At 40.2% G+C, this 12863-nt stretch overlaps 1 protein-coding gene across 4 annotated transcripts in view; it reads left to right on the top strand.

Annotated features, from left to right (window-relative positions):
* Positions 1-12863, top strand: part of PIKFYVE (phosphoinositide kinase, FYVE-type zinc finger containing) — a 112557-nt gene that overhangs the window by 9697 nt on the left and 89997 nt on the right. For 2 of the 4 annotated variants that reach the window (XM_025170800.2, XM_088135598.1), the window contains exons 2-3: positions 10571-10752; positions 12098-12283. In XM_025170800.2, coding sequence (XP_025026568.1) covers positions 10571-10752; positions 12098-12283 — 368 coding nt within the window. Of the gene's footprint in view, positions 1-4935; positions 8059-10570; positions 10753-12097; positions 12284-12863 lie in introns of those variants that run through there. The other 2 variants (XM_007421272.4, XM_088135599.1) reach the window with 2 other exon arrangements.

The following is a 12863-nucleotide window of genomic DNA, read 5'->3' as shown; positions in this document are numbered from 1 at the left end:
TCTCTATATGACGCTACCAGTCTCGTCCGTTGACTTTGGCGAGCTGCTGAACCCATCTGCAAGCAGGGGAGAGGAGAATGGGTCTGTAGTGGTTGCCCTTAAAGGCTTGCTTGCCCTGTCTTTGCATGTGGGAAGGAAGGGTGATTTGGATGGAGGAGATGATGCAAAGGAATTTAGAGATGACCTTGTAGAAGGTACAAAAGAGCCTGCCATCAACAGAGAAAAGTATGAAAGAACTGATGAGGGGCTTGATTACACAGTCCAGAGATTGAAACAAATGTGAGAAACTCAAAATAACCCCACCTTGATTTTGTTTAATATAAGATGGGAGAGAGAGAAACTTGGACAGGCTTTCAAGATTACGTTGTTATACCCTACAACAATAAAGTAGTATTCCTGGAATCTCTGTGGTATCTGTTTCTTGACTTGGCCTTTCCTGAAGGGCTGACACCTCAAAGGAATAGCCAGCCTTTATGTGGGTCTTCTTGCAGTATGTGGTCTCCAAATTTTTTTGTTGGCTTTCTCTGGCTTTTCCTCTTGGTGCAGCTCACACAGGCATACATTAGCACTATAAAGGTCATTGCTTTAACTGTTTGGATAATTTAGTTGTTCTTGTGCTTCATTATCTTATCCAAGCTTTTCATTGTCTTCTCCTCTATTAATCTTTTCCTCTTGACTATGCTGTTCAACAGTATATATTCTGTACCCCAAGAAAACATAACAACTGCCTTCACATTATAGTCAGCTGTTTTGTTTTTTTTTTGTCTGCGCTCAGTCATTGCTGACCCTGCAGTGACTGCTTAGACAAGTCCTTGCAGTTTTCAAGGCAACTGTTTTTCGGAAGTGGTTTGCCAGAGCCTCCTTCCTAGGGCAGAGCCCAGCTGGTGAGCGCAGGAGGTGGGGTTTCCGTTGCTTTGCGCCCTTTTCGGGCGCGCAGTTTTTCGCGCTTACCGGCAACTGCTCCCAACTCCTTTTTTTGCAAGGCGCCACCAGCATTTTTCCTCCCACCGGAGTGAGAGTACCCATTTACAGTGGTACCTCGGGATACGAACTTAATCCGTTCCGTGACTCTGGTTGCAACTCGAGTTGGTCTCAAGTCGAGGTAAAGTTTCCCATAGGGTTCAATGTAAATCTGGTTAATCCGTTCCGCCCTCCGAATTTGGTCGCAACCCGAGGCAAATTTCCCCATAGGGTTCAATGTAAATCCGGTTAATCCGTTCCACCCTCCGCCCGAATTTGGTCGCAACCCGAGGCAATTTCCTCTTCAGAGCCTGACTCCCGCCAAGCCTGCTCTGCATTTTCTTTGGAGCCATGCTAACATGCACACCAAAAACCTTCACAAAACACCGCAAAACACACCACGAGCCTCACCGAACATCTCCTTGCTACCGCGACCTCGGCCACAGGAAGCCGCGACTGCGTGACAGCAGGGAAAATGGCCACGGATCCGGTTCGTAAGTAGAGGCAAGTTCATAACCCGAGGTAAAATTTTCCTGCCGAAGCTGGTCGTAACCCGAAATGTTCGTTAGTAGAGGCGTTCGTATCCCGAGGTACCACTGTATCTACTCACGTGAGTTTTCGAACTGTTGGGCTTTGCAATTTGATTTTTAAAATGAGCTTTTTGAAGCCTTTTTACTTTCAGCTATCAAAATTGTTTTTCTGCATATCTCAGACAGTGTTTCAACTTCCAGTTTTGTTCCTAGTGGTTATTTCTTCCAATCCTGCCATTCTAAAAATGTATTTGCTGTATGAATTGAGCAGATATAGGGGCAATACCCATCTTTGTTTCACTCATTTCCCTTACAGTAAAGGTAGTCCTCACTTAACCATTCGTTTAGTGACCATTCGAAGTTACAGCGCTGCTGAACAAAGGGACTTACAACCGGTCTTCACACTTATAACCATCGCAGCACCCCCGCAGTCATGTGGTCACAGTCCGGGTGCTTGGCAACCAACTTGCACTTACAATGGTTGCAGCATCCTGGGGTCACATGATCTCCATTTGCAAGCTTCCCAGCCAGCTTCTGGCAAGCAAAATCAGTGGGGAATTGTGTGATTCACTTAATGACCCCATGATTAACTTAATGTGGTGATTTGCTTAATGCCTCTGCAAAAAAGGTCATAAAATTGGGCACAACTTGCTTAACAATTGCCCCCTTAATGATGAATTTTCCAGTCCCTATTGTGGTTGTTAAGCAAGGACTACCTCTAGCTCTTGTGCATTGGAATAGTTCCTCAGAAGAATAATCAGATGTTCTGGCACACCCTTTAGCCTCATTATGTTTCACATTCTGGCATGATGTTGCTGTAATTAGTGAAAAAGAGGTAACCTTCCTTTTATTTTCTTGCTCTGTTATCCATCTTATATTTTTTATCTGATCTCACATCTTTCTGATTGCTGAAGCTTGCTGTTCACTTGACATTTCTCTCTGTGTGTATGGTTTCATTGTTTTTTGTAAGCTGATAAGCAGAACTTTGCGTGAGTTTGGACTTAGTGGAATTTTTGCTTGAATTTTCTTCCAGGTGGTTATACACTAATCTTTTCTAATCTGTGAGATGCACAATCTTGTTTCTTATTTGTTGACATAGAGAGGGATATTAGCACTAACAGCTCTTTTTCTGCAGCTTTGAACAGTTCACTGGGTATTTTATCTGCATTTGGTGCTTTCCTATTTGATAGCTTGTCTAATGCCAGTTGTACCTCACTTTCTAATGGAGCTGGTTCCTGAATATATTCTCTCTTTATAATCTGGTTTGTAGAGTTTCAGTATCATGTTTCTGTCTTCCTTTAAAATTATATCCTTGTGCTTGAGCGTTTCTACTCTAGCTATAAATTTTCCTATGACTTCTCTGATTTTTCTTCAACTTCTCTTATTTTCCTTTGTCATACACAGAATTTTTATGCAACTGCTAAGATACAGTTCTTTTCAAGGAACAATTCTGATCTTTCCAAACCCCACCTCCCCAGGCCAGGGTTTTCAGTTCTGCATGGTAGGATTGTTAGACTGTAATATTAAAGAACCCAAGCTTTAGTGTGAGACTAACACCAGAGTTTAGTACAACTCAGTTTTATTAAATTACTAATAAATAATAATGTTCTCTACTGAGGTTCATAGACATTCATACAGCAGAGGCAGGCCTTCTCTTATAGTATGATGATGGATTTTTTCAGAGATCAGAGCTTTGAGAGTACATCTTTGGCCTTCAAATCTTTATGGAGGGTGATACAGCTTATATCCCCCAGAGGTGCGGCAGGCCCCTACCCTCCCGGCTTTCCAGAAAGAACTGAAGACCTGGTTCTGCCAGCTTGTGTGGGGCAAGAAGAGTTTTAACCAACCCTGGGGGTGGCTGGTGCCCTGATGACACTCCCCGAGCCTAATAATTTCTAGCTACCATCACTTCTTGGAAGATATTTATTATTTATTTAGGACTGTTATATTGTATTTTTAATTAATATTTATCTTTTCTGTAAACCACTCAGAGTCATTTTGTAATGAGATGGGTGGTGACAAATTTGATAAATAAATAAAATCTGGAATTGTTGCATTCTACATTTTCCCATCTTTCTCAGCAACATACAGTGATATGGGACAGGGCTGAGAGATGCTTGGCATAGATATACTATTTGTGAGAAAAGCTGTGCTGTTTGTTGTAGAAAAAATATTTTATCAGGGGATAAGAATTCGTTGTACTTGTCAGTTGGGAAATTTGTCTTTATTTTTGCTCTGACATGATACTTTGCAGGTTGGAATATTCAAAGCAATGCTGAAATAATTCTCAGACCTTGCACTAACGGGTGTATGTGTCTCTTTGAAGTATTGGGTTTTTTTTTTTTTTTTGGCCTCTGTATTTTCTTTCAGAAAGATTTAGTCTACTATAAAACTTCTTGGGGATATTGGTCCCTCAAGAGTTTGATAGGACTTGTTACACACGCTGCTCCCAGATTCGGCTTATGGTCACTCACTCACACACTCACAGCCTGTTGAGGCACACGGATCTTGTCAAGCCCCCCTTGCTTTCTACCTGGGTTTTCCAGATAGGTGCGACTGGAGCAGACAGACACACAGCCCTGGTCAACAGCTGGGAAATAATTAGGGATACACACAAATCACTTCCAACCGAACACTGAGGCACAAGAGGTTCTTTGTAATCCACAGAGACCCAGTGAATTTAAAGTGACAGCAAAACTTTACTGGTTGCAAGGTACATTTGCTCTTTCTCATACACACACACACACACTCATCCACACTCATCCACAGTTACCCACGTCCTTCCCAACTAGGTTGCCAGGCACTAGCTAGAGGGAACTGAAGCAGCCAAGTCTGGATCCAAAGGTGACTCAGATGACTCAGCTCTGATGACTCAGAGTGGGCAGGAGTCGGGACTCCTTTTATCTCCAAAAGTCCTTGCTTGGTTGATTTACAAGTGGATGGGATTGGAGTGAGGGTTTCTATATGCTCAGGCCCAACTTCTTTTGTCTGGTTCAGGTCCTTTGTTTCCTTAAGGACTTGCTTCCTTCTTATCTACCTCCCCGAAGGGATCTCATAGACAAGTTTCCTGGCTTTTGTCCTCTCTGCTTACCATCTTTAGGTTATGGCAGCTTCAGCCTAGTCTCTCAGACTCTGGCTCATCTGGGCATAGATAATAACCTAGTAATGCAGTAGTCACAGGTAATTTATAAACCAGTTTATCCTATTATATTTTATTAAGAAGGGAAAAACATGAACTAGAACTTGGTAAAAGAATATCCATGAAGAAATCCGTAGACATTCTGATGCAAAGCACAATAGTGTGTATAAATGTTTCCTATTTGTATTGGATATGTTACCAGGTTTCATGGTGCTTTGTTTATTAGATTTATATGTAGCCAAATCCTTCTTGCTTCCCGGAGGTTTACAAGAGCAACAAAAATATATAGTTATAAATTGTGCACAGCAAACCCCAAACTCAACCTATAACTTAATGAACATACTGAGAAAATAATAACAATATAAATACATTATAGAAAATAAAAGGTGGCAAGCATAAGTGACTTACAGGTTGAGGCTGTTCCATTGAAAAGGTGCAAGGACAATAAAGATAGTCCTCATTTAGCAACCACAGTTGGGATGGGCAATTTGGTCATTAAGCGAAGCAGTCACTAAGTGAAACTGCAACTGTGCTTATGATCTTACTTCAGCTTTCCTTTGCTTTACAGACCTGCGAAGGTCGTTAATGCAAGGATTAGTCACAAAGTTACTTTTTCATCACTGTTGTAACTGTGAACTGTTGCTGTACGAGGCAGTTGCTAAACGAAGACTACCTGTAAAACTTTGTTTTCTGGCTTCAGTCCCCCTTACCTCAGGAAAATGGGAAAACATCAGCAGATTTTCCTTTTATTTTTAAGTATAATTTTTATTAAGAATTTTAATTGCAATAACTAATGCAACTAAAGTTAGAGAAAGAGAAAATAGAAAAGAATAAAAAGTACAGGAAAAAAGAAAAGAAAGAATATAATGAAAAGAAATACAGTGGTACCTCGAGTTACGAATGCCCCTCCTTATAAATTTTTCGAGATACGACGAGCTCTGGCCCCAAAAATTTACCTCGACTTGCGAACTCCGCCTCGAGTTACGAACTGGATCCGCGGCCATTTTCCCTGCTGCCACACGGTCGCAGCTTCCTGTGGGCGAGATCGCGGTAGCAAGGATATGTTCGGTGAGGCTTGTGGTGTGTTTTGTGGCGTTTGGAAGGTGTTTGGTGTGCTTGTCAGCATGGCTCCAAAGAAAATGCAGAGCAGGCTTGGCAAGAATAAGGCTTTGAAGAAAAAAGTGACGATCGAACTTAAGAAGGACATTATAGAAAAGCACGATCGTGGTATTCGTGTGACTGATCTGGCCTTGGAGTACAAGATGGCAAAGTCGACCATCTCGACTATTTTCATGTTTTTGTGGTTTAAAAATAAAATGCATATGTTTCAGAACTATTTAACCGTATGTATTTACATCGAACCTTATGGGGGAAATTTGCCTCGTGGTGCGACCAAATTCGGAGGGCAGAACGGATTCACCGTATTTACATTGAACCTTATGGGAAAATTTACCTCGAGCTGCGACCAACTCGAGTTGCAACCAGAGTCACGGAACAGATTAAGTTCGTAACTAGAGGTACCACTGTATTGACTTCCAACCTTCATCACAACAAGCATAAACAAATTTAGTAACAAAATAACTGTCATTTTGTAAGTCCCAGTATTAACGGACATCAAGAACAGGCTTGTATTTTTTTTTCCTTCTGCTTAGAATCTTTAGTCCCCTCTAGCGTCCAGTTTCTAAAATCATAAAGTAACTTATCTTTGTTATGACTACAGTAGCCAGGATAGCCAAAATAAGTCTGTTTCCCATGAAAACCTATTTTTTCTTATAGTTAATTCCAAAATCTTATAGTAAAAGTCAAAATTCCAAATTTATCTGGACCCTTAATCCATTTATAACTTTTTTAGATCAAAATCTTATTTAGTTTACAAATTCTTTAAGTTCGTAAGCTTATCATTAATCTTTTCAGAGTTGAAAATAAAACTTACCTGATGACTTTTCAAACTTGTCATTCGAAGGACTCTAATAGCTTTAAGATGGTTAATAGGCAATTTCCAAAAGTGATTAGAAAGTGGGGTTTGTGAATTTAGCATCCTTTAAAAGGCTCCACTCTGGTTGCAAGTAAGATGGCTAATCCCTTCCCCCAGCACTCAGACCCACAGAAAACTGCTGTCCTGTGGTCTCCTTGCAAGGAGCAGCCATCTGGAACCCATGTGGACAATCTGCCGTCCTCTCCTTATCCGGAGAGGTTCCAAGGGCCTGGTCTACTCACCAGTTCCTTGGTCTTTGCTGCAGTTGTCGGCTCCATCTTCAGTTCGCCATACCTCCCCTGGAAGTGACAAACACCAGATTTTCCCAGGAGGATAATCTTGGACAAGTTGAGTTGAGTTGGAATATAGGGCTTTAGAAGTTAAAATTAGCATTTTGAATTACACCTGTAAACCTATTGGTAGCCAATGCAGGGCCCACAAAAAATGTATAACGTGCTTGAACTGAAGAGCACCTGTCAGCAGGTAAATTGCTGCATTTTGGACTGACTGTAGTTTTGAAATGATCCTAAGAAGCAGCTCCATGTAGAGTGCATTGGAGAAATCCAGCTGAGTGGTGATAAGGGTATAGTATAAGTAACAATATCTAGATTCCCCCACTCCAGGAAAGGCTGCAGTTGCCCAAGCTTGAACCTAGAATGAAAAGAGTCAGTTTCTTCTTGGGTACTCTGCAGCTGAATCTCCAGCATGCTCTGAATAACCTCTAAAGAAAGGTTGGAGATGGACTGTTAGTTGTTATAGACCAGCTGAATCCAGGGAGTAAATCTTAAGGAAGGGGCACATCACAGCCTTCTTCAAGGCTACCGGCCTCAGCCTCTCTCAGAATGAGGCACTGATCATCCACTGGATGCAGTTAATCACACCCATGTCCCACAAATGAGCCGAGAGAGGTATGGATGAAGCACACAAATGACAGTGAACATGCCAGAGTGCACTCTGTCAGTTTCCTCAGAGTCTGCAGGCCAAAGGTTCGATGTTGCCCCAGTCACTGTGAGAACCTGCACTACTCAATTCCCAATAAAGATGCTTTCCTTGAGTCTCCAATAAGTTCAAAGAAAAGTTCATTTATTAAGTGTACAGTCTCAAAGCATTGCTGAAACTAAAAAGCCTGCGCCAACCTTTTCTAAAGCCCCCTTTCCCCTGCACTACCCCCTTCCTAGCCCATAGTCCTTTTTTCTGGTTCCTCCTGGTCTCACGCAGGTACGACCTTGCATTCCTGAGAACAGACAACGTAGCATCTGCCTCTAACGGTTTCTTCTGTTTCTCTCTTCCCTCCCTTTCTTGTAATGGCAGAACCGAAGCAAGCTAAGCGCAATGGATAATAATCGTGAGGTTTCTGACAGTCACTGTATTAGCCTCTGCCCAGGAAGAGCGAGGAGTTTGGTGAATTTGAATGACTTTATTGGCAAAATTAGCAAAGTGGTCACAGCAGCCAGGTAGAAGGAGAACACCTTTTTGCTTTTGAATCTGAAGCACTGCACAGTTCTAATATCCACCACCACAAGAATGTCTGTACATATTCCTTTTTGTTTTCTCCCTCTGCTTATTTTTCTTTTTTTACTGATATCTCTCAAAAAAAATAAAGGGGAGAAAAAGGTAAAGTTTTGTTCTCCATATAATTTCAAAAATTCACTCAGGTGCACCCATGATTTAAACCCAAGTTCCGCCTAATGTTACTGCCTTGTCTAAGAAGTGGGCTTCTTAGAATGTTTTTTTTTTAAATGACAACATCCATTTCTATATTGTTATTCTAGATTAGCTAGGTCTCATACTTTGCTTCAAAGTAAATAATTATGTAGACCATAACCCATGCTGTTCCATGTATTCATTTTGTCTCAATTCACCTATAGTTGGTACATTTTTGCCTTGCTCTCTATGCAGTACCACTGCTGGTAAGATGTGCTCTTTTAATTTATCTTAGAAGAATGGTACTTTATTTGGGAGTTTATGTCCTGCCATTCAATACTCATATTTCTAGTATGGCTTGCAGTATTATTAAAATCAGAACAAATAAAACATTTGAAAGATAATAAAACAACATGGTAGCAAGAATTAAAATTAACTCAATAAGAAAGGGAATATGAATGATTTACATGACAATAAAGATACAAAAAAATATGCCTCTATGAGTGTGGCATACTTTAGCCTCCTGTATTGGGTCTCCCATAACTCCCTCCCTCCCTGGCCCCCTGCACTGATTATCCTTTAACTCTCATCATCCCCTAACTCCGGATCTATTGGTTGGAGGTAATATGAGTTGTAACCCACCGCATGTCAAGGACACTAGCTTTGGGGGGCTGTGTTTATCATATTTATATCCTACCCCCCCCCCCCAAATATAGGCAGAAGTTGTACAAATCTATTTGTAAGGGCACTTGTATTTGCAGATAACTTTCTGCAAGAATGCCTGACTGATTAATCTATTAAAAAATTGTCCTGTTTCAAGGAAACTTCTATTCAAATTAAGCCTGATTTGCAAAATAGGCAAGGTTGATGAGATGCTCACATTTGGTGCTTTTCTACTCAATTTTTACTATATTCAGAATGGTCATGAGATAGCATGCCCCCAAGAGGGGAGTTAAATTTAGATATGAGAAAAAATAGTTTGAAATGCCTGCCAAGCTAAAAAAAAATAGTTCCTTAAGAATGGAATGGTCCTAACTTGTTAAACCAGGGCTTGGGGACCCTGGAATTACAAAGGCACACATGCTTGTTTCTTTACTGTCTCTTCGCCTTCCCCCAAAGCCATTCACTCATATTACAGTTACATCCACAGTGGTGAACTATGTTCTAAGCCAACAAGACTAGTGTGTCAAAGCTAGGACAGAAAGAGATTAGGGAAAGGGGTTTTACACTAATTTCTGATTTTCTAAACTCTGTAATTTAGCAAGCCAGGACTATTATAGGCAAACTGGGCCACTGGCAGATCTAACTTTAAATAGAGTTCTTGTGAGAATAAAACACAATTCAGTGTCTGGTATAAAAGGTAAAATATAGATGCAAATGGAAAAACAAACTGGATCATATCCTATATTTTTCCAGCTTTGCCTGCAGATACCCCCATTATTATTAATATGGTTTAAAGAATGGTGAAGGAGTAAGAAGAGCAAAGAACATATGAGTGCTGTAGGCTTGGCCAGCAGATACAGAGTCTAGCCAGTAAGATTCTTTATAAACATGCTTTATGTTGTGGGGAAAATGCCCACTTAAATAAGGAACCAAAGCATTTGGAGATTGGTGCAAAGGATCTTTTATTGGCATGCACCACTACAATGATCACTGAGCTCCCAGCCAAAAGAATGGAAAACAGCCCCAGTCTCAGCAAGGTTGCAGGTTATATAACCTCAAAAATGTTATTGTACATAGGAATGATAAAGCAATGTAAATCATACTGTACTGTGACCTTTACCGCCAGAATGTAGCATCTGATAACACTGTGGGGACCTTACCATGGGCTGCCCAAGTACTTCTAAACTCCACTTTGTAAATGGGACTCTGTATCTTCCTCCCCTACTCCACCATCTACTATAGTATGAACAATGAATTTTTATCGTGCCCATATACTGACTCCCTTTGCACCAGAGAAAAGATAACAGTCTGGTTTCTATTATCTCTCTCCTCTCCTCCAGGGTCACCAGGAGGTTGCTTGCTCCTTTTTCTGTATCTATGCCATGTACATATCATTAACCCTCCACATAGTAATATGTACTATTTCATAGTACCTAAGAAGAAGCATATAATGCTCTACCTGTATTGGTTTGTTCTCTTTTGATAGGAAGATAGAAAAGATTGCCTGAATTCCTGCTTTATGATACTGCAGATTCATAATAGCCAAATGTCCCTGGACTTTCATGCCCATGGCTTGGAGGAATTTCTAAATGAACGATGATCTGTCTTTCATTGGAGTAAATGAGTCAGATATTAAATGTGCATATTCATTTTTCTTAGGATTCATGAAATGGCCACAGATGACAAAACATTTCCTACGCTGGAATCTGTGAATGATTTGCCCTGCTCTCCTGGCAGCCCATCTCACCTTACACACTTCAAACCTTTGACTCCTGACCAGGATGAACCTCCATTTAAATCTGCATACAGTTCTTTTGTAAATCTCTTTCGTTTCACTAAAGGTATGTGCAAATTAACTTTCATGTTTTCATTTCTTCATTATGAAAGAGGACTAACAGTCACTTGTGATTCTGAATCTGCCTTCCTCTACTTGGTGACTTCCAAAGGTGTTGAAATACTTCTAGCGCATAAGCCCAAGACTTCTGTGCTCCTCTTTCCTTTCTCTTCCTCTAGAGGAAGAGGTTGGGTTTTTTTGTTCTACTTTCAATTCACATTGCTTCTTCTGAAGCCTGAAAGTGTGCAGAATGAGGTTAACATCACATCAACTGTAATTATATTGAAATTAGCCAACTTCAGACTCATGGTTTTGCTTGAGTGTATGATACTAAGTCTGCTGTGTGGTCTCTTAACAGTGTAGATAGTGATATCAGCAGGCTGATCCTGATCTTTTTTTCCCCTCTCTTTTTCCTCTTTATTTTTTTGTACACTAAATTAATATATACATAGATCAAGTACTGCAGGATATGGACACTTTATGCCCATGTTTTCTGACTTCCCACTTCCAGGCCTCATTGAAAGGGTTGAATTTGAACTCTTTCATGGTTTGTAAACAGGAAGGATCAGCTCTTTCCACATATATCAAACCAGTCCTTGGGATCATTATCTGAGGCAACTGGGGAAGTTTATCTACCAAATGTGATCTGGCAATATATGGCAGAGCTTCTCTGCGGTGACATTTTTATTGTTGAACAACCTGTCAAGTAAACAACTGTATAATTTCCCAAGTCTCCTAAATTATATCGTGATTCTAATATTATTTTTGCTTGGTATTCCATTATTTTCCTCCGCCATACATTAATTTTGATTGTCTGGCTGAGATATATTTGAGTTTGGAGGAAGAAATACTCCCATCTAGCTTGTTCATTCTCTCACTTAGTACATAGGTATAGAATTGCTTATGACTCTCCCAGCACCCCTTTTGCAGTCTCTGAAGCTCTTTGAAGTAGGACCCAGTGTTTTGATCCTTTTCTCTGGGGACAGTTTGTGACGTTTGAATGAGCAAAATGAATAGTTTAAAACTGGAAGAGGTTTAATGCACCCATTTTACCCCTTTAAGACCTGTGAAAACTACCTCAAAATCAGGTATGTTTTTCCCATAGGGGAGCTTAAGAGCAAAACCTGTATCTTAAATCCTTGCAGGTCTTAAAACATCTGCTTGATTCCCATCAAACCAGCTGGGGAGTAAATTTTGGCCTTTGTGGCAGGATAAAAAAATATAGACCAGTATATAAAAGGTTGAAGGCAACAAGGACTTTAAGGTATTGAGAAATTCAAGAGGACCTAGTGTCTTTCAGACTAGTAGAAAAATAGAGCTGTTTTTCACCATCTAATATTTTTCCTTTCTAGATGATGGACGACTTGCACCCTCTGTGGAGAGAACAGAGATTGGGCAGGGGGATCATCAGGCACTGAATGCAAATTGGTCAAGCCCAGAACATTCCTCAAGATCTCAGTCGCTGAGGTCATCACCTGTAGCTTACAAAAAAACACAGCCTTCTGGGGAGCTGCAACGACGATCTTCTACATCATTAGGTAAGAGATCTGAGTTTGAAAAGGGGCCTCTTTTTAACTTTTATCTGCTTTCAAAATTTTCCGAACATTCAGCTCTAGAGGTATTCTTCAGGAGGCCTACAATTCAATACTTGAAGAATATCTCTTTTTAAACTCTGTAGACAGAGAATAGTTAGTTGAGAAAAATCTAATGCACAGGGAAGCTTGCATATATTTCCTGATTAATTTTGTTATGCCACATGATTTTTATAATGTGACAAAATTAGAATTGGATTTGGGGAGGGTAATATACATACAGGAACAAAGAAAGACAATGCCTGTGGGAGTATCCATGCTCATTCAAGTCAATGACCTTGACTGCCTCTCTTTACTGTATAACAGAAGTTGGTCATATTAATGCGCAGTTTTTAGAATGCATAAATATGTGTGCTGATTAGTAAATAAAAGTAACAATGGTGTGTGTGATTTATATATAGGATACCATTTTGATTTTAAATAATGGTTCATACTTCTAATTATATACATGGGAATGTTGCCAATGGAATCTAAGACCATAATAATTAAAATGTTATGTAACTGTGTAGGTGACTGATTTATAAGT

The sequence above is a fragment of the Python bivittatus genome, unplaced genomic scaffold (assembly GCF_059951505.1).
Source record: "Python bivittatus isolate LINGU-HERP-01145 unplaced genomic scaffold, Pbiv_v1 ctg000200_np1212, whole genome shotgun sequence".
NCBI lineage: Eukaryota > Metazoa > Chordata > Lepidosauria > Squamata > Pythonidae > Python > Python bivittatus.
The sequence above is the reverse complement of the archived record's forward strand: the minus strand, read 5'-3'. Positions and strand labels throughout refer to the sequence as shown.